This window comes from Seriola lalandi, unplaced genomic scaffold (genome assembly GCF_002814215.2).
Source record: "Seriola lalandi dorsalis isolate HSWRI2012SDOR001 ecotype SW California unplaced genomic scaffold, Sedor1 jcf7180002054945, whole genome shotgun sequence".
In the NCBI taxonomy this organism is placed as follows: Eukaryota; Metazoa; Chordata; class Actinopteri; order Carangiformes; family Carangidae; genus Seriola; species Seriola lalandi.
Window position 1 is genome coordinate 1,192,766 of NW_019525496.1, and position 27,162 is coordinate 1,219,927.

The 27,162-nt window shown below is 45.2% G+C and overlaps 1 protein-coding gene across 3 annotated transcripts in view; it reads right to left on the reverse strand.

Moving 5' to 3' along the window:
• Positions 1-130: 130 nt before the first annotated feature.
• Positions 131-27,162, reverse strand: part of LOC111645009 (tetratricopeptide repeat protein 28) — a 166,088-nt gene continuing 139,056 nt past the window's right edge. For 2 of the 3 annotated variants that reach the window (XM_023394017.2, XM_023394019.2), the window contains 19 exons: positions 25,664-26,460; positions 24,985-25,529; positions 23,234-23,757; positions 18,336-18,445; positions 15,282-15,411; positions 14,921-15,139; positions 12,808-12,967; positions 10,068-10,208; positions 6,924-7,068; positions 6,579-6,758; positions 5,921-6,465; positions 5,402-5,649; positions 5,159-5,283; positions 4,805-5,036; positions 4,476-4,552; positions 3,783-3,806; positions 2,808-2,937; positions 2,563-2,670; positions 131-2,471 (listed from right to left, as the gene is read on the reverse strand). In XM_023394017.2, the coding sequence (XP_023249785.1) occupies positions 862-2,471; positions 2,563-2,670; positions 2,808-2,937; positions 3,783-3,806; positions 4,476-4,552; positions 4,805-5,036; positions 5,159-5,283; positions 5,402-5,649; positions 5,921-6,465; positions 6,579-6,758; positions 6,924-7,068; positions 10,068-10,208; positions 12,808-12,967; positions 14,921-15,139; positions 15,282-15,411; positions 18,336-18,445; positions 23,234-23,757; positions 24,985-25,529; positions 25,664-26,460 (6,050 nt within the window). In that variant the 3' untranslated portion in view covers positions 131-861. The remainder of the gene's footprint in view (positions 2,472-2,562; positions 2,671-2,807; positions 2,938-3,782; positions 3,807-4,475; positions 4,553-4,804; positions 5,037-5,158; positions 5,284-5,401; positions 5,650-5,920; positions 6,466-6,578; positions 6,759-6,923; positions 7,069-10,067; positions 10,209-12,807; positions 12,968-14,920; positions 15,140-15,281; positions 15,412-18,335; positions 18,446-23,233; positions 23,758-24,984; positions 25,530-25,663; positions 26,461-27,162) is intronic. The other variant, XM_023394018.2, reaches the window with a different exon arrangement.

The following is a 27,162-nucleotide window of genomic DNA, read 5'->3' on the forward strand; positions in this document are numbered from 1 at the left end:
AGAATTTTCAGAAGCCTAAAAAAGGTGAACAAAACAGACAAAGTAAAGTTACTATTGTGTGAAAGAAATATATGGCTGTCACACAGTGGTGCCAGATGATAGAATAATATAAAGTGAGGAATACAAGAAAGCAGACATGATGTTTTTTTATTGAAACTGTTTACTGATAAATGACAGATGGTTGTCATGAAACTTTCATGTTTAATCTCAAAAAATCATGGGCTAAAAAGTCATACATGGTACTTAACATTGAATAGCAAGAGAATCCATGCTTCAGAGGAGACAGTCAATTCACAAAGAAATCAGGCAAAATGCCCTTTTGATTTCAATAAAAAATATTAAATCTTTTTTTTCCCACTCTATCCATCTTTACATGGTACAGGTTTGTTCACTTTTTAATAATATAAAAACGCTTAATACTGATTGTGAAACACTGGAATTAATTTACAAAACATAATAATAATTATTATAATATTAATAACAATAACAAACAATAATAACAATAACCATTAACTTTAGAGAAAATCAGTCATAGCTGTTGCATCTTGGCCCACACAAACAGCAAAGTTTTGGGGGAAAAATACCAAATGGCATTTACATCTACCTGACACACAGTTACACACAAACACAGTATCAGGTCGTTGAGTATTTCTCATTGCCATTTACAGTGTTATGGGCACAAAGACAAGACATCCTCTAAAGCATTCATGTGCCTCTGCAGGGTCACACTCACTGACCAATCAAATCTTCTCACTGTCAGTCAAACTTGGTGGACCAATAGTGGTCTTCAAAAAGTGCCCTACTCCTCCAGCACACAGGATAGTAAATGACAGGTAAAAGTATAGGACCGTTTGAAATGTCTCAGCATTTAGAGGAAGGGAAAAATCTTCCAGGCGACAGGAACTTGTATCCATTGCCAGCAGGTAGTCGGATAGAACGAGCACCAGGGCTACTGCTTGTGGAAATAGTAGGTGACGGGGCCACTTTTCTGGTGTTGGAGCAGTGGTGTCCATTGGAAGAGTTCTTGCTGCCCCTGTCCAGTGACTGCAGCCCCAGCTCCCGCAGCTCCAGGCTGTCTTGGGTATCATGAGGAGAGCAATGGCGTGGGGAGAGGTTCAGAAGGCTCAGTACATCCCTACTGGCAGAAGCGAGGGGTCCAGGAGCACTGTGGACTGCTTTGACAGGACCTAGATGTTGCTGCTGCTGCTGAGCTGCAGCATTAGCCCAAAAGGTCTTCAGATTGTGGATCGCTTGGACTTTTTCATCAATGACCCCTCTTCTTAGTCGGTCCAAGTCTGGAGCATCAGCTGATGTCGAGCAGGCAGAGCCGGTAGAGGAGTAGGAGAGGGCAGGGGATGGAGCACTACCAGCCGGGGACTGGTGACCAGAACTGGGAGACACATTACTTGGGGAACGAGAGATGTGGCCGCTATATGGGGAGCTTGGGTACTTCAATTTGAACTGTGCATGGCTGTCCAGAGTGGGTGAAGGATGGCTGCCTTCCTTTTGGGAAGACTCAGAGACTGCAGGACTATTGTAGCCAGAGCTTATCTTCTGCAGTGAGGAGGAACGTGAGGGAGGTTTGGGTCTTGGGGAAGACTGAGCTCGGCCACTAGCACTGCTGTTAGGACGGCTGAAAGCGCTAGTTTCAGAAGAGCGGAAGGCGCTGCTCCGAGCTGAGGTTCCTCCAGCTGTCCCACCCTCTGCCCCCGCTCGCTGAAGACTACCCACAGCCCGTAGATGGCTCTGAGTCTCCTCCAGAATCTTCTGGGCCAGCTCCTGAGGATCGAGAGGGACAGTTTTTTCTTCCTGAGACTTGACAGTACTGTCGGTCTCGGTACTAGACTGGTCAGATTCACCTGTATCTGAACTGCTCACCTTACCCACCTTCTGGAATGGTGAGTTTGGGCTGGGCACCAGGCATGTTTTGACAGGAGATGTGGGGGTGCTGACACTGCCCCTCGATGATACTGATACAGTGTAGCCTCTCCCTGCTCCTGTGCTAGACCCGCCGACAACCCCCCTGCCGCCACGGTGATGGCGCTGGCTGTGGCCTGGCGGCAGAGGCAGGGAGTCACAGTGACTTCCTAGCGGCTCGCTGCTGATTATGGAAAAACCCTCATATTCCTCCTCGTCCCCCCGGGCTCCTGCCACTGCAGCAGCTGCCCCATGAGGTGAGGAACGGCTTCGGGGAACGTGAGGGTGTTTGTGGACAGAGTAGTGTGCTGTGGCCCCAGTGCGTCGACCAAGGAAGTCACAGTCTGATTTGGAGGCAAAGCTCATGGAGGAGGCTACAGAGCTGAGGCTATAGACAGAGATGGCATCTGATGCCTGATTGTCCAGGCAAGGAGGAGAGAAGGGAAGACTTGAATATCCCATGGGCAGGGGGTTGGACACAGACTGGGCAGAAGCTAGAGACTCGAGGGAAGATGAGCTGTCCAGGCTCAGACGCTTGGGCAGTTCTGTGGAGTCTGTAGAAAGAGAGGGATGTAGAGTCAAGCGACTGAAAATATTCAGAAGAAGAATTGATACAACAAACATGAGCAAATCAAGTGTACTTACCAAACAGCGCCAGCAGAGACTGGAGAGCAAAGTGCAAGGTGCGGCGGTTGGCTAGCTTGCCTGTCTTCAGCACCACCTCTTCTTGGCCTACCTCACATAAGTCAAATCCTGCACACACCCAAAAGGACAACAGTTGTAACTTAGAAATGTATCAAGGTGTCATTGTGTCTGTGAGCCCACAGGGACACAAGGATGCATGCTGGGTGAGAAGTTGGAGTAGTTTCCTTGGGTGACAGTTGACTCACCAAGAGCAGCAAGAAATTCATGGCATCCTGGCAGTCTCCATAGCTGCACACTGATGGACACCTGAATGGGCAAGAGGGAGAAATCCTGTTCTTTCTCTCCTGTCTGGAGTTGGACTAGCACCTGGTGGAGCTGGAGAAGAAGAGGGAGAACACAAATAGGGGAAAGATGCAGTGGTTAGTAATGACAAGGATACAACAAACTGAAGAATTCTACTGGGAATGTGATTAATGGTTAAAATGAATTTGTGTGATCAAACAATTTCAATTCGACCAAGGACATGAATCTAGATAGTTCTTTGCTCTCAGTGAACATTTCCTTTTCATCTATTTAAGTTCCCTAACATAATGTCAACTACATTTTATTGTGGAACTACTGTAAAAAGATTTTCGAGAGTAGTTATAAATCCGTTTCCTATTCATGAGTACTAGGGCCACACAACATCAAGCAGAGCTGAGAGGGTTTCAGCATTGTGGGGGTTTACACGTGCCCTGTAGCACTCATGCCTGTTTTGTTTGGGGATTAGTTGGCTTGGAACAGAGACACCTTTGTCAACTTGACATAACTGTGCAGAAAGTGGAAACATGTCTCTTCACCTCACATCACTCTTCATGAGAGGCTGGTTTTTACATCATAGCTTTATCCCCTCTACCACGCTGAAACATTCCCCTGACCTGTAATGAACCAGGGTTGTAAATCCTTAAATATTCAAAATCCCTAAGATCTGACTGCAGGATCAGACTGCAGGAACTAGCAATGGAAAAATTGTGAACAAGACAACGCAGTAAATGTTTATTCAGCTACACTTGAAGCAAGAGAGTGCTAAATGGCACGAAAACAACAAAAGTGATCATTAAATTGACATGCAGCTTCTACACAACGAGAAGGTCTTTTAGAAAGTTTAGCAAGACGGACAGTGGAGAGTGGAACAACAGGGTAGAATGGGATGGAGTGCAGGTAGGTGAAGGCACACTTACCATCGCCACCATATTTTTAACAGCCTTCAGACCGCACGTAAGGGGCAGGGGAGAGAGAATAGGCTTTTAATTGCATGCACACAGGCCATTCACAAAGGGTACAAGGGTCAACAAGGTCAATAAGAAGGATAACAGCAAAGAGTAACATACATTTTCAATATATTATGTACATATATAGTTGGATGAAATCAGCATTCACAGGTTAGGTTAAGCATGTTTCATAGTCTGTGCTTTGAGACCAATGTTTGCAGCATGTGGGAAAAAAACTGGAGAGCCTTTCAATTTAAGCATGTGATAGCCACGTTACACATAAATAGGGATAAACCTCTGCAGTGTAAGATTAATTCTCTGTTTGTCACGAGTCTGGGTGCAAGAGAACAGGACTCAGACTTTGTACTTGAAGGACTGCTGGTTAGGCTTCCATGCAGCTTTTCAATGCAGATTAAGCTCCAGCTTGAGTTGCTAGCGTGTTAGTGCGTATCCATTCCTGACGTAATAAAATTATGCAATGATATATCCCTGACGTTCACTTCACACATTACCAAGATCCTTGTGGTACAAAGGTGTACCAGAGAAAATGTGAGCCTCAATATTCCTTAATACTAAGTAATAGCAATGGTATTTGTCGTTTGACCTAAATTCTAATCGGGTGCATTAGATTTAAAAATCCAGCAGCATTTGTTGAGAACCTACTCGGTTGATGAGCTGCTCTCCTGCCTCTGAAGCTGTGATGAGTTTGCACAAAGCCTGGAGAGCTGGCGGCGGCAGACCTAAGGGATGAGATCAAAGGAAGTTCTTCATTTATTCATACTCAAGGCACGTTCTTTATACCCCAAACTAAACAGCACTATAACGAAACAGGTGATTTCATACAGAGTAAAGGACAGAACTGGCAAAGATATATGTGGAAATCAATGTAAATTCATCGAAAGAAAATCACATTAAATGAACAAATCAATAAAACAGCGGACAGATTCTGAAGCCGATTAAACTGTGATGTAGAGCCTGTCTCAGGTACACACCCAGCAGTGATTGTAAAGTGGTGCTGCACTGCTGAAGCCTGTCTCCTGGGTCAGCAGTGGGAAAGAAGACAGCAGCAGGGATACCGGTGCCTGCAGAATCGAGACGGAAGCCCACAGCTGTCAGCAGGGCCTGCCAGCCAGGGACGCCCCCCACCTTGTTCTCCACACTCTGCTGGGATGTATACATGGAGTTACGCTGGCCGTTCTGTATCCTCTGAAGAGACTTCTCCACCTGCAAGGAGCACGGCAGTGTTGCATCAGTATTTTTCTGTGTTGTTGGTTGTGACATTTTCTGTATTAAGTAAGTTCTTGGGTGTGTTTAAGTGTGTGTGTGTCTGTGTATCCATGTCTCACCAGGTGGAGTAGAACTCTCAGAGCATCACGCACTCGATCTGGATACTGCAGAATCTCTGCCAAGGCTTGGCCGATGAGGGAAGATGGGCTGTTAAGCTTCACGTCGTTGCCAATCAGCATATATCCTGGACAGAGAAATGCAATTAAAAAAAAAAGCTCAGTTAAATGGTCATCTTTTTTTCTTTTTCTTTTTTTGTTTTATAGGAATGCAGAATTAACACATAATTGAATGACATCTCTAACCTGCCCAGTTGGAGGGGTGTGAGTACTGCTTGCTGCTCTGAACAGTCTTCATGGCATCTGCCAGTGCCGCACTAGCCTTGGTCCCATTCAGCAGGGCAGTGTAGAAGGCATGGACAAAAACTTTGGAGGCGGCGACAGGGACGGGCCACAAGGACACGAGAACACACTGAGCCCCGGCAGCCAGGAAGGCCCTGGTCAATCCCACGACACCATCTGCTGTGACCTTACTGCTGGACTCCTGGTATGAACTGTATCCGCAATGACACACAAAACATGCAGATAATCGAATAAGAAAACAAGAAAATATTTACTATTTGCTTCTAAAAGCTTCCTATGTAATGCTTTTTTATTAAGTATATAAAGCCTTTCATGTCTGTAAATCAACCCTGAATCTATAGAATGATTTATTTGATCCTAGTTTTTGAATTATTTTTTGACTTTTGATTTTTTGAAAATACATTCACTGCCTCAGAACTGTAAAATATCAGGACCGAAATGAACCACAATGAGTTCACCTACCCCAGCACAACCAGTTTGACAGGCAACCTCAGGTCCAAAATATCTGCAGCTGTGAGGAGGAACTCCTGGAGGGGTGGACTGTCACAGATACTCTCCACATCGCTGCTGTCATCCTGCATGTGGAGAGACTCTGGGATGGTGTAGCCGCTTCCAATGGAGCCCTTCCTGCCTCGACCGCTGCTGCCTCTCCTCCCCCCTGCACCTCTGCCCACTGTTCCCACTCCCACGCTGGCACTTGCCCCTCCAGGCACGCCCTCGGGGTTTGGGGTGAGCACCAAAGCTGCCAATTTCCAGGAAATGTGGGTGGCAAAGTGGGCACACTCAGCTTGTGTGAGGGCACTCATCACCCTCTCCTTGGTAGCAGAACAGCCAGCCAGTGGTTGGCATCCCAGCAGTTCAGCCACCATCAGAGCCTCCTCCTCTGCAGAGGGCATGGGTCCCCACAGCCAGCGGTCCATCACAGGTGAGGGCAGTCGAGGGTTCCCCACCACTGCTGCCATTGATACACCACCGCAAGGAGCTGGTCCCGGGCGCCGACAGTGAGCCTGCGAGCACAGAGTCAAGGGTTAAATTCTAGCTCTACAATCTAAGTTCATCAGTTTTTACAAGAGTTCAAATAGAAGTATGGAATTATTTTCATCTGAATGAGAAGCTCAACCTTTGCACTTGATCCAAGGCCATTGATGGAGGGAACAGCGATGAGGCTGAAGCGCTCATACAGGTATTCATTAGATGAGCTTCCTTTTAGCAGGGCAAAGGGAATGAGGTACAGTTCTCCCTCCAGCACCATCACCAGTTGTCTGTGTCTGCCAACAGGCCCGCTGGAGTGCATCAAGCCCTGACATGGCGAGAGGATTAGTATGAAAATGCACATGCACAAAATAGCATTCAATACGCAGTGCTATCCACGTTCTATCTCGTAACTGCGCTTTCTGATATGCTCCTCTGTCTACCACACAGCTACATCAACAAGCAGGCAATGACCCATAGAGGTAGTACTCACCCCCTCCATAGGTGCGATGAGCAAATCATAAAGTGCCCGGAGCGGAGGCTTGCCGAGGTTGCTGGAGCGGCGAGTCAGGGAGGAGTTCCCATCTTTGGCAGGAGACATGGTGTTACTGAACAGGCTGGTCATACTCTGGCAACTCCTGCATAAACACAACACAAAGCAGCACATGTGAAAACAATGTTTTCATATTCTCCAGGATACTTTTATGCTGAATACCCATGGGAGTTTTAGGAAGAGACATCAGGGATTTACAGTAAGAGCTCCTAAAATATCTGCAGGGACAACAACTATTATTCTGTTTTCCTTAAATTACAAAATTACCTTCTGGCATCCAGATCTACAGAAATGTAAGCTATGATATTAAGAAGTCCACACAAACCTATAACATTAAGAAAACTACGGCTGACCTCAGGGTGAGCAGAAAGTTATTCGTTGAAAATACTGAATAATAATTAGTTTGAAGTTAAAAAAATGTCTCTGTGCTGAGACATGTGACATTTTAATACATTTTGCATTTTTTTTTTTACAATGTTGAAATAAAAGGAATTTCAGTTGTCTTGTCAACTCTAAACTTTTCACTGCAATCACCTATTCCCTGCGCTACTCAGTTCTTCCAGTCACTCTTGCGTTATAATAAATCCTGCACGTAAACAGGGATATTTTGCATCAAACTGTCCTTTAACATCAAACCACTCAGCTGTTCTTAATGTGATTTCCAGATGTGCTGGAAATGTGGTTGACAAGATCCGTGTCTAACTTGCTGCATAGCATTACATCAGATATGGCTCTGGCAAGACGTAAACTCCACCACTGCAGTTGTCTATTTTGTGTGCCGCTAGGAAGGCTGCAGCTGCAAAGGCTCATTGTTATTTATCTGACATACTCGCTCTCAAATCTAAGCACCAAGTAAGAGGTAGATAAAGGTAGGCCACACTGGATCTCCATTGTGATGTGCTGATCTGTGAATATGTATGTACAAATTCACAACATGAGAATATACCAATAAGAATATTATGTCAATATATAACTCTCCACTAGATGGCAGTATCGTACTGTGGTAGTTGGGCGCTTACAGAAACCAGTAGTAGTGAATGACAACAGCTTGCCAGAATCACCACAGCAGGAGGAAAGCAGGGTTTACACCATCTTTACAGGGACCTGCTCTACATTTAATCAAAGCTCAAAGCTTCCAGATGATGGAAGATGTGTTTGTGAGTGTCTTCAATAAACTGCCAACAACATCGCAGTATTTTCCGTTTCTGAAACAGAGAAAAATAAGGTAGCCGCCCATTGTGTTTGAGGCATGTCTGCTATGTGACAGGAGTGACAGCTCCCTGCTCAGGCAGAGACACACGACCTACTGAGAACTGTGCTAATGGTGGCTGTGGGGTTAGAACCCTTTGGTGCTGTAGGCACGCAGGGCCAAGCTTTATGGCTGCGCTTGTCACTACTCTCCATCTGTTTCACCAGCCAGAGTTTCTTCCGGGCCCCAGCCAACAGACATCTATCCTGCCCTTCTGGTAGCCCCGGGCCACTGGCTTCCCTCCAGCCTCCCAACACTCTGTCTCTCTCCCAAGCCTTGGCATGAGCCTCCATGGGAAAGCAAACAATCGTTTGTTAGCCTGACATGAAGAATGAGAGAGGAAGCAAGGGATAAGCCAAGAGAAGGTGAGTGTCAAGTGTAGAGGGAAACAGTGAAAAGAAAAGACTAAGAGCAGTGAAGCTGAAGGTGATGAAGGCTAGTTTGGTCTGCAGTTGAAAGACTTGCTTTAAGCGTGGTGGAGCTTTAACCCGTGGCCACCTAGCTCTTTTGATGCAGGCATCTTGTTCTATCAGTGTTTGCTGCGTCTGCACTGACAACTTCATCAAACAATCTCATTATGCCATCGTTGTGCATAAAAACGTTTTCAATTACACACTGAGGGGATTAGAAACGAGGAGACTTTCATTATCACCTTCTCATGGTAATCCTTCCAAGCTCCCTGGTGAAGATTAGATCTCAGTGTTAAAATAGGACAATCGATAATAACGGCAAATTATGATATCACACCGAGAAGCACAGATCTTTTAAGGCTGAGTATATTGTTCTCTTACCTATTTTGATTTAAATGACATTCAATTAGAGTTTATTCTATTTTAATCATTTCTCTTGATTATGAGTAACTGTAGAAATACTGCAGTCCTCACACCACTAATAGCTTAGATCTTAACATGTTAAGGAAAAATGTGAAGTGAGGTCAATGAGAACCCTTGAAAAGCACGTAAATGTACATTAACTGACATCAAACCCCAAGATGTACAGTGTGACTTGAAATGACAATGAGGTTTTCTTCCTTTTCTCTCGCTTTAGAAATGTGATAGACGGTAGGCTCCTAAGCATGAGGAGCTTTATAATTCAGAGTTTTTTGAGACCCAAAAGAATGAGTGGATTATTACCGGCAACCCATTAAAGGGGCTTAATGAGCACCAAGACTCAATTAAAGCTGGAATTACCCTCTCATCAAAGAGCAGCTCAACTGTGGACGAGGACAGGGAAGTATGACCCAGACACACACACACACACACACACACGCACGCACGCACGCACGCACGCACGCACGCACGCACGCACGCACGCACGCACACGTTCTATTGACATACATTACCAATCAGCACAGAGTAAATGAATGCTCTGCTTAGTGTCATTAAATAATACTCGGAACAAGCCACAGGCAGACTCACATGAAATCTCCACAACAAACACGCAGACAGGGCAAACATCTTACAACCACATGGGTCTCAATGTCTGTGTCTGGCAAGCGCACACACGCGCGCGTGCGCACACACACACGCATGCACGCACACGCACATACACCAAGGCCTCATCAGAGTAGGCAGTTGATAAGGGCTTTAGCAGCTTGGCTCTACTCAGTCTATTTAATAAGGAGGATTCACATGCTGCCTCTGCGCTGGCTAAACAATGGAGAAAAGACGCCTTTCACAGATGAGCCACAATACCCACGAATCTCCTTACCCTAGCAGATATTTTTAATCTTTCCTTTTTTTTTTTTTTTCTTTTGGTGAAAAGTAGGTCTGAGTAGCGCTTGTTGATTAAGACTGTCTGTAGGAACCTCCAGGTGATTTGCAACAATCTCCTACCTGTTGAACAAGTTGTTTCTGGACACCATGCGCAGGAAGCCTGTTGGATCAGTGACAGAGTTAAGCTTGTTGTTGAGCTCCTCAAATTGTTGGTCCAACAAATCTCCAGCCTCACTCTCCGTCTCACTGCTCGAACACCCGCTGAAAGAGAGAGAGAGCGACAGAGAGATGGAGTTAGAGAAATGCACAGCCACTGAAATGTTGGCAAGAAAAAGGCACTTCAGCAAAGTAGACAATACACAGACTTAGATTGTTTCTCTGCGGATAAATCAACTACACACACTCCTCATCTGCCTAAAATACACGCTGTTCAACCCACACACACTTGGCCTAATTTCCCAGGCTTGGTCCAACACCCTGATGGTAAGCAGAGTTAAATCCTTTCATTATAATGCCGGTGATGCTGATCCAGTCAGTGGGGAGTCAACCACTCCCAGCCCACAATCACTACCTCGCCACCACTCTCCCCCATCCCTCTCCTCAAGCCTGAACCTCTCTTCTGATCTACCCATATCATGCAACTCTTATGTCAGCTTCTTGCTCTCACGGTAGCTGAGTGTGAACTTGCACCATGGGATCTCTCATCACCTCATGCTCCCACTACCACCACCGCACTGCTGTTTTTTTTTGTTTTGTTTTTTGTTTTAAAATCCTTGCAGTACGCGTCTCATTTGAGATTCATTCTCCTGGGGCTTATATTCTGACAGATCTGTGTGGACTGAAGAAATGTTGTAAATAGTACATAAAATCCACATATTAATACATAAGATTTCAACCGTCACATACGCTGCATCCTCCCCTCTCTATATCATTCTTTCAGTCACGCGAATATACTCTCCCCATTCTTCTCCATCCCATTCATTTTCTCTCTCTCCACACATTACAGAGTGCCCCCTCCCTTTCTCTGCTCTCTGGAGAATGAATGGGCTGGTAAGTGGTGCCATATTGTGCCCATCCAGGCGCAATGGTGTGTGTGCAACTTCCTATTGGAGTAGTAAATGAGCTGGTAATGGGGCAGGAGGGCCAGGCTGCTAGGGTGGAAGGGGCTGGCACTGGGCAGACCAGCTGGGCACTATGGATCAAACACCAACTAGAGAAACAAGGCTAACGTCAAACTCAGTGTAGGCTCGTGGGTGTCGAAGGGTGATTTTCACTGTCAATATATTTTGCCACATTTTCCATCTCCTCCTACGGAGCCCCTCTGGCTACGTTCCCTGTTGTCTGTTAAGTCTTTATTCATCAGTCTCTGCCTCTTTGATTTTACAACCTCATCCTCACCTTCTTCCCATTGTTCCTTATACTCTCAGTAAACCCATTCTCTCTTCCTTTACTTGTCACGTTCACTGTTTGTTAGGTGGGTTCAACTGTCTGGCTATCCAAAGAGCCATTATTCCGTCTCATTTATTCCCACTGGGGAGAGAGTGGAGTACTTTAGGCAGGTAGTGGAGGGCTGTCATCACAGGGTGCAATGGGGCAGAATAATACTCTTTCACACACAGACTGAATGATAAAATAACCCTTCTTCAGCTAACTCCGGGGTTAAGTTTTGGTTTGAGTGTTAATCTTTGTTCTGTGTTTACATTCTACATTTGAAGATAAAATGCTGTTTGTTGTTTTTACAATACCCTCTGATGACTGGTTAACAAGGGCTTTCCAAAGAGTACTTGTTAAACAGTGTGGTCTGTAGTGCCGCTCCTTCACTTTTCTGTCAATAAACTTTATGTGGGTGCTTTTTTTTTTTTTTCTTGGCAGCTATCACCGCTCAGTAAACCAGAATTACCGCCTCGTGGTTGCATTCCTCCGCCAGCCAGTCAAGTTGCAAGAAACATAGTCACAATCTCCCCTTCTGTTGCCAGGTTACAGCGCTGAATAATGGCCAAGAAAGCGTTTTTGCAGAATATCATGATGTCAAGGTGAAGGTGACCTTTGACCTTTTGGATATGAAATCTTAATTTATCCTCTTACACATTTGTGTGAAATTTTGTCATAATTAGCATGACCTTTTGCGCTATGGCCAAAAAACAGAGACCTTGATCTTTGACCTTTGATCACCAAATTCTAATCAGTTCATCCTCTAATCGAGGTGAATGTCTGTAAGAAATTTGAAAAAATTCGCTCATATCATGTTCACAAGAATGGGACAGAAGGACAAGTATCAAAATGGAAAATCACTATGTTGCAGATCACAACTAAACATCAAGGGATGTGTGGGGATTCTTCTGCATTTATTTAGTTAAAGCAAGTTTGGTCATAAAATGAGAAAGAATAATCACAACTGCTGGACCATAATAGAGGCAATGAAGCCCTCTGTAAAGAATAAAAAGCTTTGCAACTGAGCTATCATTAATTCTTAATTCATCTAAACTTCTCAAAACCAGATGTCAGCGACTCAAGCATGGAGTAATAAGAAAAGAAAATGAGCTTTGTAAGGACTGACCACCCCAAATGTCTCCATCATACCATATTGCTACATGTGTCACTTCAGTAATGGTTAACGATTCATATTACATGAGCGGCAGGGGGGGGGGGGGTAGTTAAAAATCAGCTGTGACATCACTGCGTGGAAATCCTGTGTATGCTGTAACATAATCCATGAAGTCACTTGTTTGATAAAGAAAAACAAGTGCTTTTGCACATGTTCTAGCAATTACTGTTAAATAGGTATGTTATGATTTGGATAATGAACACATGAAACAAACAAAGACTTTTCATTTAATTGTGACAGCTGTAAACATCTCACCGGCTGTAATAAGACTCAACTCCGAGGGCCTCCCGGGCGCTGGCAATGTGCTGCTCCAACGACGAGCCGCTGATCACTCCGCTGCCGCCTGCCTCCTGGAAGTCTGACACTCCTTCTGATACGCCCTCGCCCAGGTACACCTCATGAAACTTCAGGATACCTTTGGAGAGAGGGGGAGAAGGGAAACACGGCCAAGCATGACTGGCTGTTTTCAGGTGTTTATGAAATGAAAGTTTAATAACAAAAAATAAATAAATGAAACCATTTTCCACGCTTCTTTTTCTCATACGTTTGTATCACTCTCTCATGACGGGAGAAATATTAGATCATTTCAGCTGAACGCTGTGAGTGAGGCCACATGCAGTAGTGCATCTGTGGAGCGAAATGAATAAAACAAATAATGTTCAATAAAAGATAAGAGTAGGCTGCCTGTGCCATCTGCTGCCCGCCATGAGAGCTCAGCTGAGTTTCCAGCAGAACATCGGGGGGGGGGGAGCACACTGGGGGATGCAGTACAAGCTGAGTGTGTGTGTGTGTATAAGTGTGAGTTTGTGGGTGTATCAGTGCTGTGTAAGCATAGATGTGCTCACATGGATGTTTTGTATTAAATGCATTTGAATAGAGAGTATATGTGATTCAGGTCTACTGTATATGTGTATGTGTGTGTGTGTGTGTGTGTGCGCGCATTCAGGTCTATAAAATATCACAGAATTTACACAACCGAAGTAATTAAGACTTTAGAAGCCCCTTTTTACTGAATGTAGGCGGTTTAGAGCAGCAGCCATGTTCGTGTGCCAGCTGGATGCCAGGGACTGCCAGGAAGTGACAGACAGACGATTAGTGAGCAAGTGGCTCCCTCTTAGCCTGGGGCAACATTCAACGCTTTGAAGATCTCCACTTGTCCCTGTAGTGTTCCTCCCCTCCGTATGACTAGTGCTTGGGGGGTCAAGTTCATCTGGTTGCCTGGGAGCTGGATTTGATCAAATGTTCAGGCCTGGTGGCATGGGACATGGGTCACGGTTCTCATTTCCTCTCTTTACAGCAGAGAGCAGAAGAGAGCCAAAGAACAACTTACACTATGGCAGCTGCAGGAGTCGTGTGACATGCGCTGTAGTTCACCTGCAGCTCTGCTTATCATTGAAACTAGAATTTCATGAGTCATATAAACAAACTGCTTCATAATCTCTTTGCCTTTGTTGGTGTTTCTCAGCGTGTCCACGAAAGAGACAAAAATGTAGAGGTACACCAAGCAGTGGCAAAGTACAGCAATACCAAAACAAGACAAAAAGAAAAATAAAGAATCCGAGAGAAACAGAGAAATTATGTTTTGACTTGGTGCAACAGCGACGTGATTTCCTGTTGGCATGTGTGAAGATGTTGCCTGTGTTGTTTGGCTGTGTCACTATCAATTAGCACGGTTCACTGGCAGATGCCTTCTGGGGTGAGAAGCGAGGCAGGGGGCAAATCATAACAGTGGAGTGGCAGGTGGCACTGCCACTTGGTGTTAAAGCTGGCCTTCTTACCCCTGCAGCTCAAAACAAGCCACAGCCTCTAGGCCTTTTAATCCGCTTTGATTCGAACAAGCAAATGTGTGTGTATGTGTATTTGTGTGTATGTGCTTTCACCTTCATCACTTTTACAGCTTTGTTTTTGTTTGTTCTGTTTTTTGTCAATGTTTTGTTACATCACTACAATTATATAGCATCTGACTGTTAGCATCGCTCTATGCCTGACTTTGTGGTTGAATATCTTACTTGATTTGTGTATTACAAGTAGATACGTTGTGAGCACAGGGAATATATCAACTCAGAAGTCGTAAAAAAGAGTTTATCCATAAAATTGAAAATAGGCTGCAGCTTAAATGTGTTGTACAAAGGACTTTGAGAAACAGAAGTAGGTTAGAGAGTAAAATTTCCAGTCGCAGTGGCACCATATGGTCATTTGTTATAATTAATTTTTACCTGAGTAAGAGAAATTTGAAACCTATCCACCGAATTTGATTGTTCAAGCGCATATGGTCTCTGACAGTGAAGAGATGACAGCCAGACATGAAAGGTTTCATCACAAAAATGTATAGTCTGAGCAAAAAACCAAGCAGAGAGTCAAATCTTACCTGCTCCTGGAGCCAGCAGCCAGCTGTATAGGTAACCAGCAGCCATGGAGAAATACAGCACCAAGGCCCTCTGGCTGTTGACGGTGTCCAGGATGTGTTCCACCGTTACTGGGGTGTAGGGGTCTGAGTCCTGCTGGCCCGTCTGCCTCTCCACCAAGAGGTCAGCGAAGGCTCGTGTACGACCCCGCTCTGCCACTGCCAGGGCCTCATCGTGGTGGCCTGTGGTGTAGCAGGTCAATGCTGATTAATGCGTCAATTCTGATACCCCAATCTTTTAATTACACGAATGTCCAAAAGAAAAAACAAACTGGAATTTAGCTGCATGAAGGAGTGAGGATATGAGAAGTGCGTGTGAACATACCTAGGCTGACAAGGACTCTTTGGAGTGCCTGGTAGCAGGAGGTTTGCAGGTCAAACAGGGAAAGTTTATAGTCGGTGCTGTGCTGGGCTTCGTGGCGGATGGTCTCAAACAGTGCAGATGCCCGGTAGAGCTGATAATAAACAACAACAATCAGACATTTTCTGATACCCTTTGCTTGTTCATTTACATAGTAAAATTATGATGTGACATTGTGATTCAGCTCTTATTATTGAAAGTCAAGGGTGGTCCTATGTAGCTCAAAAGGAAGGACATGACACTGGTATTTATTGTTATAGGTTTGATTCAAATTGAGCTAAATCATGCTACAAATGTTAGCAGTCATGACGCTTTAAGAAGGACACTGTGGTTAAAAATGTCCACAGATTGCTATATGCACGTATCATTAGAATTATTTTGGCCACTAGATGGTAGCAGCCCACCTCACTGGTGGTCATTGATCAGACTTGCTGCCTTCCAATTATTGCTTCTCTCTCAACAGAGGAAAGTACTGTAATGTAGCCTGATGAATCACCATCAAACACAAGTAAACCACTATTCAGCTCTTATATGCCTGGATGTGGGAAAGGGCAATGAGAAGCTAAACCATTACCTGGGCATCTTGGACAGGCTGCGTCCAAGGAAACAAATGCTTTGTGAACTCGATAGCCCTCTCTGTCTTATTAGACCTTTCTATTCAGCACAAGACATTGGATTGAGAGAAGGAGAGAGACAATGGAGAGGTGGGGCGGCAGGCAGTGTTGCACATTGGCCAAGCGGAGCTGGCCAGGAGTGCTGATTCATGGGGGCCTTTATTGATTTCCTATTTCTGCGCCTATGGCAGCCCTGTAGGATGACTGGGACTGCTATAGAACCACTCTCCAGGAGTCCAGTGCCAGCAGAGATGGAAAAACGCTCTGCTTATACTGCTTGACCATAGTTCATACAAAACAAAGAACTGCAGTGGAGAAAAGGTTGCTGGTATGGATGAAATGGATTCTATCAGCACTGTGGGTTTGGTGAGAGAAAGAAAGAGAGAAAACGTGTGTGCGCCTCTTGTGAGCGCACACATATGCATACTGTGTAGCTCGCCTGACATATCCCAAGGTCATGCAGGAAAAGTGTGTCAGAGGGAGTGAAGAGGGAGAGTAGAGATCAGCAGAGAATCGGCGAGCTCTGCTGCATTAGTGCTAGTAGACGGAGCTGCTAGTCTCAGGCTGATTTTGCTGATAGGGCTGTGGGGCTGATTGCTGCACTGCTAGTTTAATCTGTTAGACTTGCAGACACCCCTTTAAGAGTGAAACTAATTTCTCACAGCGCCTTTCTTCTGGCCTGACCCCTCCTGGCACAGATGAAAGGGAAACAATCCCAAATGTGCTGCGTCCGCAGTGACTTGCTTGGAGGCGGTTCAGGTAAAAATCTGCTACATTCTCCAGCTGCTATGCATTCAGATAGCACTCTCATGTTTACCGTCACTGACACTAACATGGCTTTTATCTGACATGTTAAGTGAATGTCAATGTCACACTGAATCGGTAGCGTGAGCGGAGCTTGATACACACGTACCTCTAATGATTTTTGTAAAGTAAGCTCCCCGGGGAACTCTCATGACAGATGATATCAGAGGTTGAAAAAAAGCTTAATCTACGGTAGACCACTGATATTTAAGTCAACATGAATTTATTGATTAATGCTCTCCTTAGATATGAATGTGAACCCTGCTGAAAAAGCTGATTAGAATCAGGAGACATCAATCGGTGTGTCACGGTGAGCATCAATGTCACAGCTGGGGTGTTAAACTACAATTGGGTTTCTCATGCCACACCTATGGATGCTTTATGAATCTCAACACAAGCCTATACAAATGAGGTTTGAAGTGGGTCGGGGCATTTGGCAAGGTCATGTGTAGCAACAGGCCAGCTCATGAATAACCATGTGATCCATACTCTGAGGACAACAGTGTCCTTTCCTACCTCCAACTCGCCCTGGGAGCTGCAAGCTCACAGGGGGGCGAAAAAAAATCTAAACATTGCTGTGGTATAAGTGGGCAAAGCACTGGATCACAATGTTAACATGTACTTCTAAGGTCTTATGGTCAAGTGTTAAACTGGAAAGCAAACATGCAGTGGAAAATATGTTGCACTGGCCTTTTAGAATAATATTTTGGTTTAATTGAACACATTCCTCAATATGACTCATGAGCCTCAGCTCTAGTCACCACCTTGCTTCGGTCTTTCTTTCCCAACTCTTGTTACAGATAATTGCAAACAGACAACATTACTTTTTGAAGACTATGATGCAGGACCGAAAAAACAAAGCTATCTGGGTCACATAGATGTACCTAGTGTGAGCGTACCATAGCAGAAATGCTTTGGACTAGATTTTGGAAATGAAAGCAGCTGAATAACATCCCTACAGACACACGTGACAGCCACTGCTGTTGGCTGACTGTTCACAGGCTTGTATGTGGATACACAAGCTAAGGGAAAAAAAAAAAGAAATCAAATCTTGAGCTGCGGTGTGTGGACAGACTGTAAAGAGAGATGTTAAGGGGATATTCCATGCTTGCCAGGTGGGCAGTGGGCTGAAGAGGAGTGAATGTGTGTGTGATGCAGAGGCTCGGGACTCCTGAGACCATGCACACAGATACAAAAAAAAAAAAAAAATCTTTAGTCATCTGTCGCCTGTCTACTGAGATGACAGCATTCACAGGCTCAACAGACTCCCCAGCATATTGCCAACAGACGTGTTCAAGCTCTATAGCCACATCTCCTTTTTCCTGTTTCTTTCTCTCCTCTGGGTACTTTCTTTCACCATAAGGGCGTTACAAAAAACTTTAATTCCACACTCTGTGTCTTTGGACATCTACATCCCCTGCTCATTTGTAATCTTTGCCGACCAACAGATGTGTGCTTATTAGAGGTCAGTTTTAACTACATAAGGTTGGTTTGCTGGAAGGAATCAAGATGGAGGAGGAGAGGAGAGGAGAGGAGAGGAGAGGATAATTGAGTCAAGGTGAGTCCAGGCAAGAAGAGGAAGGAAGAGGAGATACTTTACCTGATGTTGGGCTTCCTCCAGATTCCCGCTGGCCCATAGAGAGAGCCCCAGACGATGGCGGATCTTCGCCTCGTCCTCACGCCGAGCCAGCTGCTCTGCAAGCCGCAGGCCTGTCAGGAGGGGAGGATATGAGAGCAGATGAGCGAGAGAGAGAGAGAGAGAGAGAGAGAGAGAGAGGGAGAGGGAGAGGGAGAGAAGAGTAAAAATTATTCAGAGCAGGCAGACTCTTAGGTATCTTTCAGAGTAACAGATGTAAGCATAGCGTGGTACTGATGTTCTGACAGCGAACAGGTTTGGATATTTGGCCTCAGTTGTAAGATACTGCTCACACTGGGACTAAAACACACACACACACACTTCTGCCATAGAGGGAGGCTGTTAGAGGACTAATCGGACTGCATAGTAATCAATGCTAAGCATCGACTGGCTGAGCAAACACAAACAGAAGCTTAATGCTTGCATTAAAGGAGCCACGCAATATCATGAAGACGTCCACAAATATTTGCAAACACACTGATGAGCTAATAATAGACTGGATGCAAACTCACAGCGCATGTGGTGTTTTGTTTGAGAGACTTCCAGAGTTGTTTGGGAAGGCATTGGAGGTTTGTACGTGCATGTGTGTGTATCTAGGTGTGCACATTCAGAGTGAGTGTGCCTGTGTCAGATCACCTGGTGAGTGCGCGCTTTGTTTTTCACTTCCAATCCCTCAAGCAGTGAGGCGCATGTCACATCTTTGCATGTGTCCTCATCTGCCTGCCGAGTATTTGGTTCTGCCCAATTACTGAGATGAAAATGCCACTCCACCGAGGACAATGATTAAAAAAAAAAAAAAAACGACAGCTGCTGGGTCACATATCACCCACAAGGTGCTAAATGCACAGCAAGCATTCTGCAGTCTGCAATAGGCTGTTGCTCGTGCACAGTCTCACTTAGCCCGGGCTCTGTATTTCCAAGTCTATTCTCTCCACTCGCCTGTGTGGTGAAGGGGGTCTAAACATGCTTTTGGTCAAAGAGAGGGGAAAGTGGGCCAAGCCACCCTCGTCCGAGTTTGCTTTTCTCGGCATTCCTGGAAAACAGTCTGTGGCTGGACCAGATAAGCCAAGAACAGAGAGCGTGACCCGAAACAGCCAGCCTATTCCACAAGACCCAGCACACCACGCAACCGTAGACTTCATGGCTCCTCCATGGCCACGCTAGTCGGCAGCCTTTGAAGCCTGCAACAGTCTCCCCTCTCTCCTTATCTTTCCACACACCCTCCTTCTTTCTGCCTGCCTGCCCTCTTCCCCCATGCATCTACTGTGCTTCTCTCTCTCTCTGCCTCCCGTATTCATTTTCTCATCTCTGTGCCTGTGTCTCAGGCCCCCCTCTGCTCTCTCTACCTGTTTCATCTTGACTGTGGCACTACTTGCGGGGACTCGGCACTGCTTAGGGCTCATTAGGCGCCGGAGCAAGAGAGAGGAAACAGATCTAAATTATCCTTTTCATTCTCTGACAGCCTCACCCCTCACTCATCTCAACTCCAGCTCTGAGCCTTTCATCTGCACACGCACGCATGAACGCGCGCGCGCGCACACACACACAAACACACACAAAACATGTCTTTCTCCGAGCCGCTCTGTGATAGTTCTTTATGATCAAGCCTAAATGTCAACCAACTCTATGTTTTCTTTATTCTCCAGTTGATAGTGAAATAATACATGTGAATTATGACTCATACCGATCTCCGTCTTTCCTCTCTGCCTTCCTCTCTCTTTCCCTCCTTCCCTCCATAACTCTCTCATTCCCTCTGTTCTCCCGCTCTGTATCATTCAGTGTCTGTCACTGTCACCGTGCGTGCCTTTGGTGCGCCCCGCAGGCACAGTCACGTAGCGGCGCCTGACACGAGGATGTGGCCGTGGCTGGCTGCACCCTGAAGAGCAACTAGAGAACACTTTAAAGGCTGCTTGACAGCTGGGTGAGAGATTCTCTGCAGCCCCTGAGGCCCACGCACCTCTGCCTTCAGACACAAGCTTTACGTGCAGACACCACATACACATGCGCTGGAACAAGGGCACGAAATCTCATGCACCGTCGAACCACAAGTGTGTGGTACGGTGAAAAAAAAAAAAAAAAAACCCTCTTACATGCACACACTTGAAACGGTGCCCTTTGATCATGACCATTGTGGAAAAGAATAGTGTGTCACATACAGTCAGTGTGTACCATAAACAATTTTTGAAGAAAAAAAAAAAAAAAAAAGACAATCCTGGAGACATTTCCACGATACATATTCTCACTGTGGTGTTTCTTTCTTCTTTCTTTTCTATGATGACACCCAAACCTTCAGACCTGTGCTATATTGTGAAAACACTGAGGGTGATAGTAGCTGTGTTGCATATTACTGAACAAACACCCCAACCAATTTTAAATTCACCTCCATGGTGGTAAGATAGTTCTGACATTTGCGGAACTAAATACTGGTATTTGTGAAAGCTTGATTAATAATTTATGGAACAATGGAAAGCTAGACTAATTCATTTTCAAATGTTAATCACTAATATATACAAGTGTATACTTGAGGTTAAAGATTTTGTCTGTTCTGAGCCTAAGAAGCGGTGAAAATACAATAAACTTAACCACAGGGATCTAGCTGCATATATCAGTAGCTCACTATAACATCAGAGCAAGTACCACCACTGTAACAGCAACCAACATTCAACATTTATAGCAGAAAAACAATAAGACTAAAAACTGTGAGGGGTCCGAATATGATGATGAAAGGTCCAGACATTTCACACTGATAAACTCAGCTTTATATGCCCCCTGAAACACTCTTCTGAAGCCTATCAACATGAATGTGTTTTAATTGATACCCTGAAATAGCTCTATTATTATGTTTAACAAACAAATAATTTATAACACTGTAAAAATCATGTATATATTTGGCCTCTTTTGTCTTACACATGATTAAGATGTCCTTTTCTCACAGATTAAACAGATTCCTACACGCTTATGCTTATACCATGCAGGTTTGCTTGCATATAGGAGTTTATTATTACATAAAAGTTGGTTTAAAAGTTTCTCACATACAAAACATATATGATAATAAATATATATAAAAATAATCTATTATGCAAAATATACATTATGCAGTAAATTGTACATGTAACAAAAATATATAACTATTGAATTTTATCCATGAGGATATAGTGTATATAATCCATTATATTTTTCATTTACAATATGTATGACTTAATATGTCACCTATTTCATTTACATGTCCTGATTTAGAGTCACGTTTCTGGCATACACTGCCTTTGTAGGTTGAATTTTGTTATTCCATTACTTGTTGTTCCATAAACCAAGCATGGAGAAACTGTAATACCTCCATTAGTCGCTACAATGAGGCCATTGATTTAATGACACTATTGTGTTAATCGTCGAAAAGTGCATCTTGGTGTGAAATGCCTCTTCTGTTTTAGATTGAGACATCGCTGTGCGATGTCCTTTAATGTAAAATTACAGGAAGATAACTTGGGGAGCGCAGTGAACACTTGAAGTGACAGAAATGATGTTTGCCTGTCAGCAGTTAATTGGTGTCTCTGTGTGTCTTCCTCTACTGCCTTATCGTTCTCTATTACTCTGCAACACAGAATAACCATCACACACACGATTCACACACACAAGCATGAACACTAATATTTATGATAACACACACACTGAGTTGGAGGTCACATGTTGTCAACAATATCTGCACTAGTTTTGGAGCTGCCTTTCTATCCTGTCTTCCAATTAATCTTTTTCAGGAAACAAAAACAAAAAAAACACGCAGTGCAGCATGAAGAATAATAAAAAAAAAACAACAACAACAAAAAAAAAACAAAACTAGCAGTAGCAGTAGAAAAAAATAGAAAACTGAAGGGAAAAAACCTTGCCAACTTTTCGGTCTGGGTAGGTTGGCCAGAAATAATTGGCTGTCAACGATAGTGAAGGCACTGTTCTTTTTCACAGCCAGACTGAGGAACAATACAAGGACAGTGCAGGGGACAACAGGAGGACAGGGTGGAGACAGAATGGCCTGTCGCCTTTGTTTCCATTAAGCCTCAACAAGCATCACTGCAGAGGGTGTGTGGGTCCGGCTAACTCTAATAAAGCGGACGGAAGAGAGATAGAGGAGATGTATTCACGTTCTCTTGCATTCACTCCATGCAGGGTGAAACATACAACCGTTCTCTTACACGAGCATCAGTTTTCTTGGATTCAAACAGGCTTTGGGTCATGAACAGGGTGGGTGTGCATGAGCATGAGGACTGTCACGTGCGAGGCGGATAGTGTGGATGTTCGGCTTGCATCCATGGATGCTTCCACTTATCACGTCCTCGGTGACAAACACTTCCTGCACTGTCACTGACATAATGAATTTTTTAGGGGCCAAGCTGCAGGTTTTTATTTCACCATAATCTGTGGGGGACAATGAAGCGTGAGAAGCAGGAGTCTGTCAGCCACTGTGTGAAAAGATCCTTTGGCAGCTCACTGCAAAGAACCCTCTGAGAAAAGTAGATATAGAGGTGTGAAGAACAGCTAGCAGTAAACAGGAAAAATGCCTCGGCGTGCATCCTGATAGGTTTGCACAGACATACACACACAAATGCTGGTATACCTTAACAGCGCGGAAGACAACACAGACGCATAATACACACACAAAATCCCCCTGTGCACTTATAACACATGAGCACAAAAGCCCAAACACACACACACATACACGCACAGACACATGCACACAGCCTAATAAAAATGTGGCAAAGGCTTAGCTACAAATAGGCTCTGAATTTCATATTCATGAATTCACAAACTCTAAGCCTATCAGCTCAGGCAACAAAGGCAATCCTCTCTCCTGTTCCCCCTGACTCACTCACCTTCCTGCAGGTACATGACAGCCTGTGAGTAGTTTTGCAGTGCGTGGTGTGTTCTCCCCAGGCTGCCATAGGCCAGCGTCTTGGCAGCCAAGTCATTAGTCTGAGCCGCCACACTTAGGTGCTGTTCTTGGAACACGACCGCCCGCTCGTAGTTTCCTAGCGACTCGTAGGTAAGGCCCAAGTTGCCGTAGGCGCGCGCCTGCCGTGTTGGGCTGCCTGCCTCCTCTGCAATCTCCAGGTCACTTTGGTGGCATCGCAGGGCTGTCTCATACTCTCCCATAGCTTGATATACAGCGCCCAAACCGCAGCTGGCATCGCCCTCCAGTAGTCTGTCCTGGGTGTCACGGGCGATGGCCAGCTGACGCTCCAGACAGGAGATAGCCTGCTCGTAATTGCCCAGTTGACTGTGGAGAGCACCCAGTTCGCCATAGGCCTGAGCCTTGCCACCACACTCCCCTAGCTCATGGGCCACTACTAGTCGCTTTTCAAAACACACCAGTGACTGCTGTAGGTTTCCCATGGCCCTGCAGATGAAGACAGAAAACCAGTGAGCGTCAGAGTGAAGCAGATTAGGAGTGAGATATGTGAAATAACAAGCCAACAACACAACCTTAAAAAATCTGTCATTGGCATTTTCTGTTCAATTGCACAAATGCTTAGATATCTTTCATGCCTCCAACATTCAAAATAAATCTATTTATCTCTGCTTATCTCATATCTAGGGAAAACTTACTCTTTATACTCTTTATTCATGCGGACACATTTCTATTCTCTTGTAACAGAGCGCCATTAGAACGCAGCAAGGAATGGACATTGCAGGAAAACTTTCATTTGCAAAGCTCCCATCATAGAACTGAGAGCTACTGAAGTTGACAGGCTGAAGTGTGTGGGGATGGCTATATGAGAAATGTTTCAGCCATGATATGAAATTTTAAATTTAGGCTGTTAACCACCCTCTAATACGAGATGGATCATCTGTCAGAGGATCCCTGCTCCCATCTCCACATTTTATTTGCTTTCACAGCCTTCAAACAGACTTTAGTCACCGTCTCAGGCACACCAACAATCGGCGAATGCCGGTTCAAATGGGGCATTAAAAGAATAAAAGCCTTCAGCTTAATTAATGTTGTGTGATAATGTATGTGCTTGACTAAAAGCTGTTGGAAGACGAGAAAGGTTCGCGCGTGATGTCTATTATTCCCCTCTGAACTCATGCATGGCTAATACTGCTGTGTGTGATTGCTGTGGTGCCACACTGATGACGCACAATAAGAAGAAAATCATCTCTGAAATGAGGATTTCAGAAAGCCCTTCGTGTTTTATTTTGCACTGTAGTCTCCTCGGATGCTATCAGCTTTTGACAAATAAGGAGAAATGGAGGGGAGAAGAGACACAAAATGTAAGAGGTTGCCTTGAAATAACTGTGCTCTCAGACATCTGTGTGCCAAAGCCTCTTTGCATACAGATAAGGCCGGGGCCACTAGGCTGCTGCTGGGACAGCTAGCAACAGCCGGCTCGCATCCAAGCCATGCTCACCGGCAAGGTGTCTCTAAACTATGGTGGTCCTTGAGAGTGAGCGCAAGGAGAAAAATAATATGCCAAGTAGGATTACAGTGATTATTAGTAATACCCAGTCAGTACAATTATCAGCTGCTGCAACAGCTGAGGGAAAATTGATAGTGGTGCGTTATTCAAAGCCTGAGGAGTATTTCATGTGAAATAGTGAATATGAAACACAATGCCAGACTCACCGGTGTCCATTGCCTAAGCCTCTGTAGGCCTTCTCCTGGTCCTGCATGCGGTTGAGGCTCTGGGCCACTGACAGATACTGGTCATAGTACTTGATGGCTTCCTCAAAGTCTCCCAGAGCCTCGTAACAGTCTCCCAAGTTTCCATAGGCCCTGCCCCTGTCCATTACCGCCTCGTTGCCACTCAGCTGCTGCAAAGTGGCCAGCTGCTGCTCCAAGTAGCCAATAGCTTCCTCCATCACCCCTACATTCATTTTAGTGATGCCCATGTTTCCGTACACCTGAGCCTCCACGACGGGATCTTTCAGTCTTCGACCTAGTTCCAACTGCTCTTCGTAGCTCTTGAAGGCCATGGCGTACTTCCCCAGGGCCATGTAGACAGCTGCCAGGTGACCATGGGCTTTGCACTCTCCCGACACGTCGCCCAGCTCTTGGTACACCTCCAGCTCCTGGGTGTGGTAGCCCAGAGCTTTGTCATATTTCTGCACAAGTCTGTAAGTGGCCCCGAGGGCAGCGTAGGCACAGGCCTCCATCCTACGCTCCTTAACCTGAAACGAAAAAGAATTTCACATTATCCGCATGAGGGGCATGAGTGAGTGATATCTAAATTACATTCTGCATGGCATTTCCTATTTTTATGATGAATTGCTCAAGTATACACATTCACTATGTGTGGCCATACCTGGTGAGCTAGGGCCAGTTGCTGCTCATAAAACTGAATGGCTCCGGCCACGTCTTTTTTACAGACAAATATGTCTCCCAGGTTCCCCAGAGCTCTGAAGCGAGCCTGTGCATTGTTCAGAGACTGGGCCAGTGACAGCAGGTATTTCTGACACTCCTCTGCCTTAGTGAAGTCTCCTAGGGCCTTGAATGCCAAACCAAGGTTACAGTATGCCTTGGCCTGACTCAGTTTGTCATGAAGGTCCTTGGCCAGAGCTAGGTCCTGCTCATAGTATTTGACAGCATCCTGATAGTTGCCCAGACAGTAGTGGGCATAACCCAGATTGTGACAAACTTTCCCTTCACTCTCCATGTCTTGGAGGTCAGGGGACAGCCGGAGGTACTGCTCGTAGTAGGGCACGGCCTGAGGGAACTCTCCTCGAGAGCAGTGGAAGTTGCCGAGGTTGCCCAGAGCCCGCGCCTCGCTCTGGACGTCTCTGAGCTCACGAGCTATGTTGAGGTGGTTCTGGTAATGCTGCAGAGCGCGGTCATGGGCTCCGAGGGCTTGGTAAGCCACAGCCAGGTTGCCATGGGTGGAAGCCTGCGAGGCCCGGTCATTGACCTCCATGGAGATCTGCAGCTCCTGGCGGTGGTAGCGAACAGCCTGGTCAAAGGCTCCCAGGGCATTGTAGGCGTTACCCATGTTACCATAGGCCCGGCCCTGAGCAGCGTAATCATTCAGCTCCTGAGCAATGGCCAGGTGTGTTTTGTGGAGTTTCAGTGCAGTCTCATAGTCCCCCTTCATCTGGTGAATGATGCCTGTGGATAGAGGAGAGAGAGAGCGAGAGGATGAAGTTAAAGACCCATTGAGGGGGAAAATGGAGTAAAATTCAAGTGCCTAGTCAGCTCTTCATGTACAAAACAAGTCATTCGGTTGTTAAAATATGCTCTCTGAGCCATCTGTTCTCTGCTTACACAACACACTCTCCCACAAAATTATGGTAATTAAAATGTAGTGCCATCAAACGGAGTTATTATAACACCAAAATAGAACCTTTTTGAGTGTCTAAGCTGTCTTTGATGATTGTGTCTTAGAGGGATTTTACCAAAATCAACAACTTTTCCACAGGGTTGGAAACAGTTATGAGAGAACAAGAAAGAAAGATAGAGGAAGTAAAAGTGGGGGAGACTGTGAAGTGCTGATGGAAAGCTCAGCAAACAACTTCAGAAAAATGAGATAAGTGTGGAGAAACAATAAATAATGGAGAACCCAGTGCATTGAGCGTATTATCTCTGATAAAATACCATCATCTGAAAAATAATAGCTATACCCCACAGCCAGGCAGCCATCTGGCAAACACCTCACACGCGCATACATAGACACAACGTCCAAACAAATGTGCACCCACACGCACATGCTCATACACACTGACAAATAAACAGCAGAGAGTAAAGACACATCACAGCATATCTACCAAGATCGCAACATCGCTCCTCCTTCCCTCTGAAATTCATTACTAA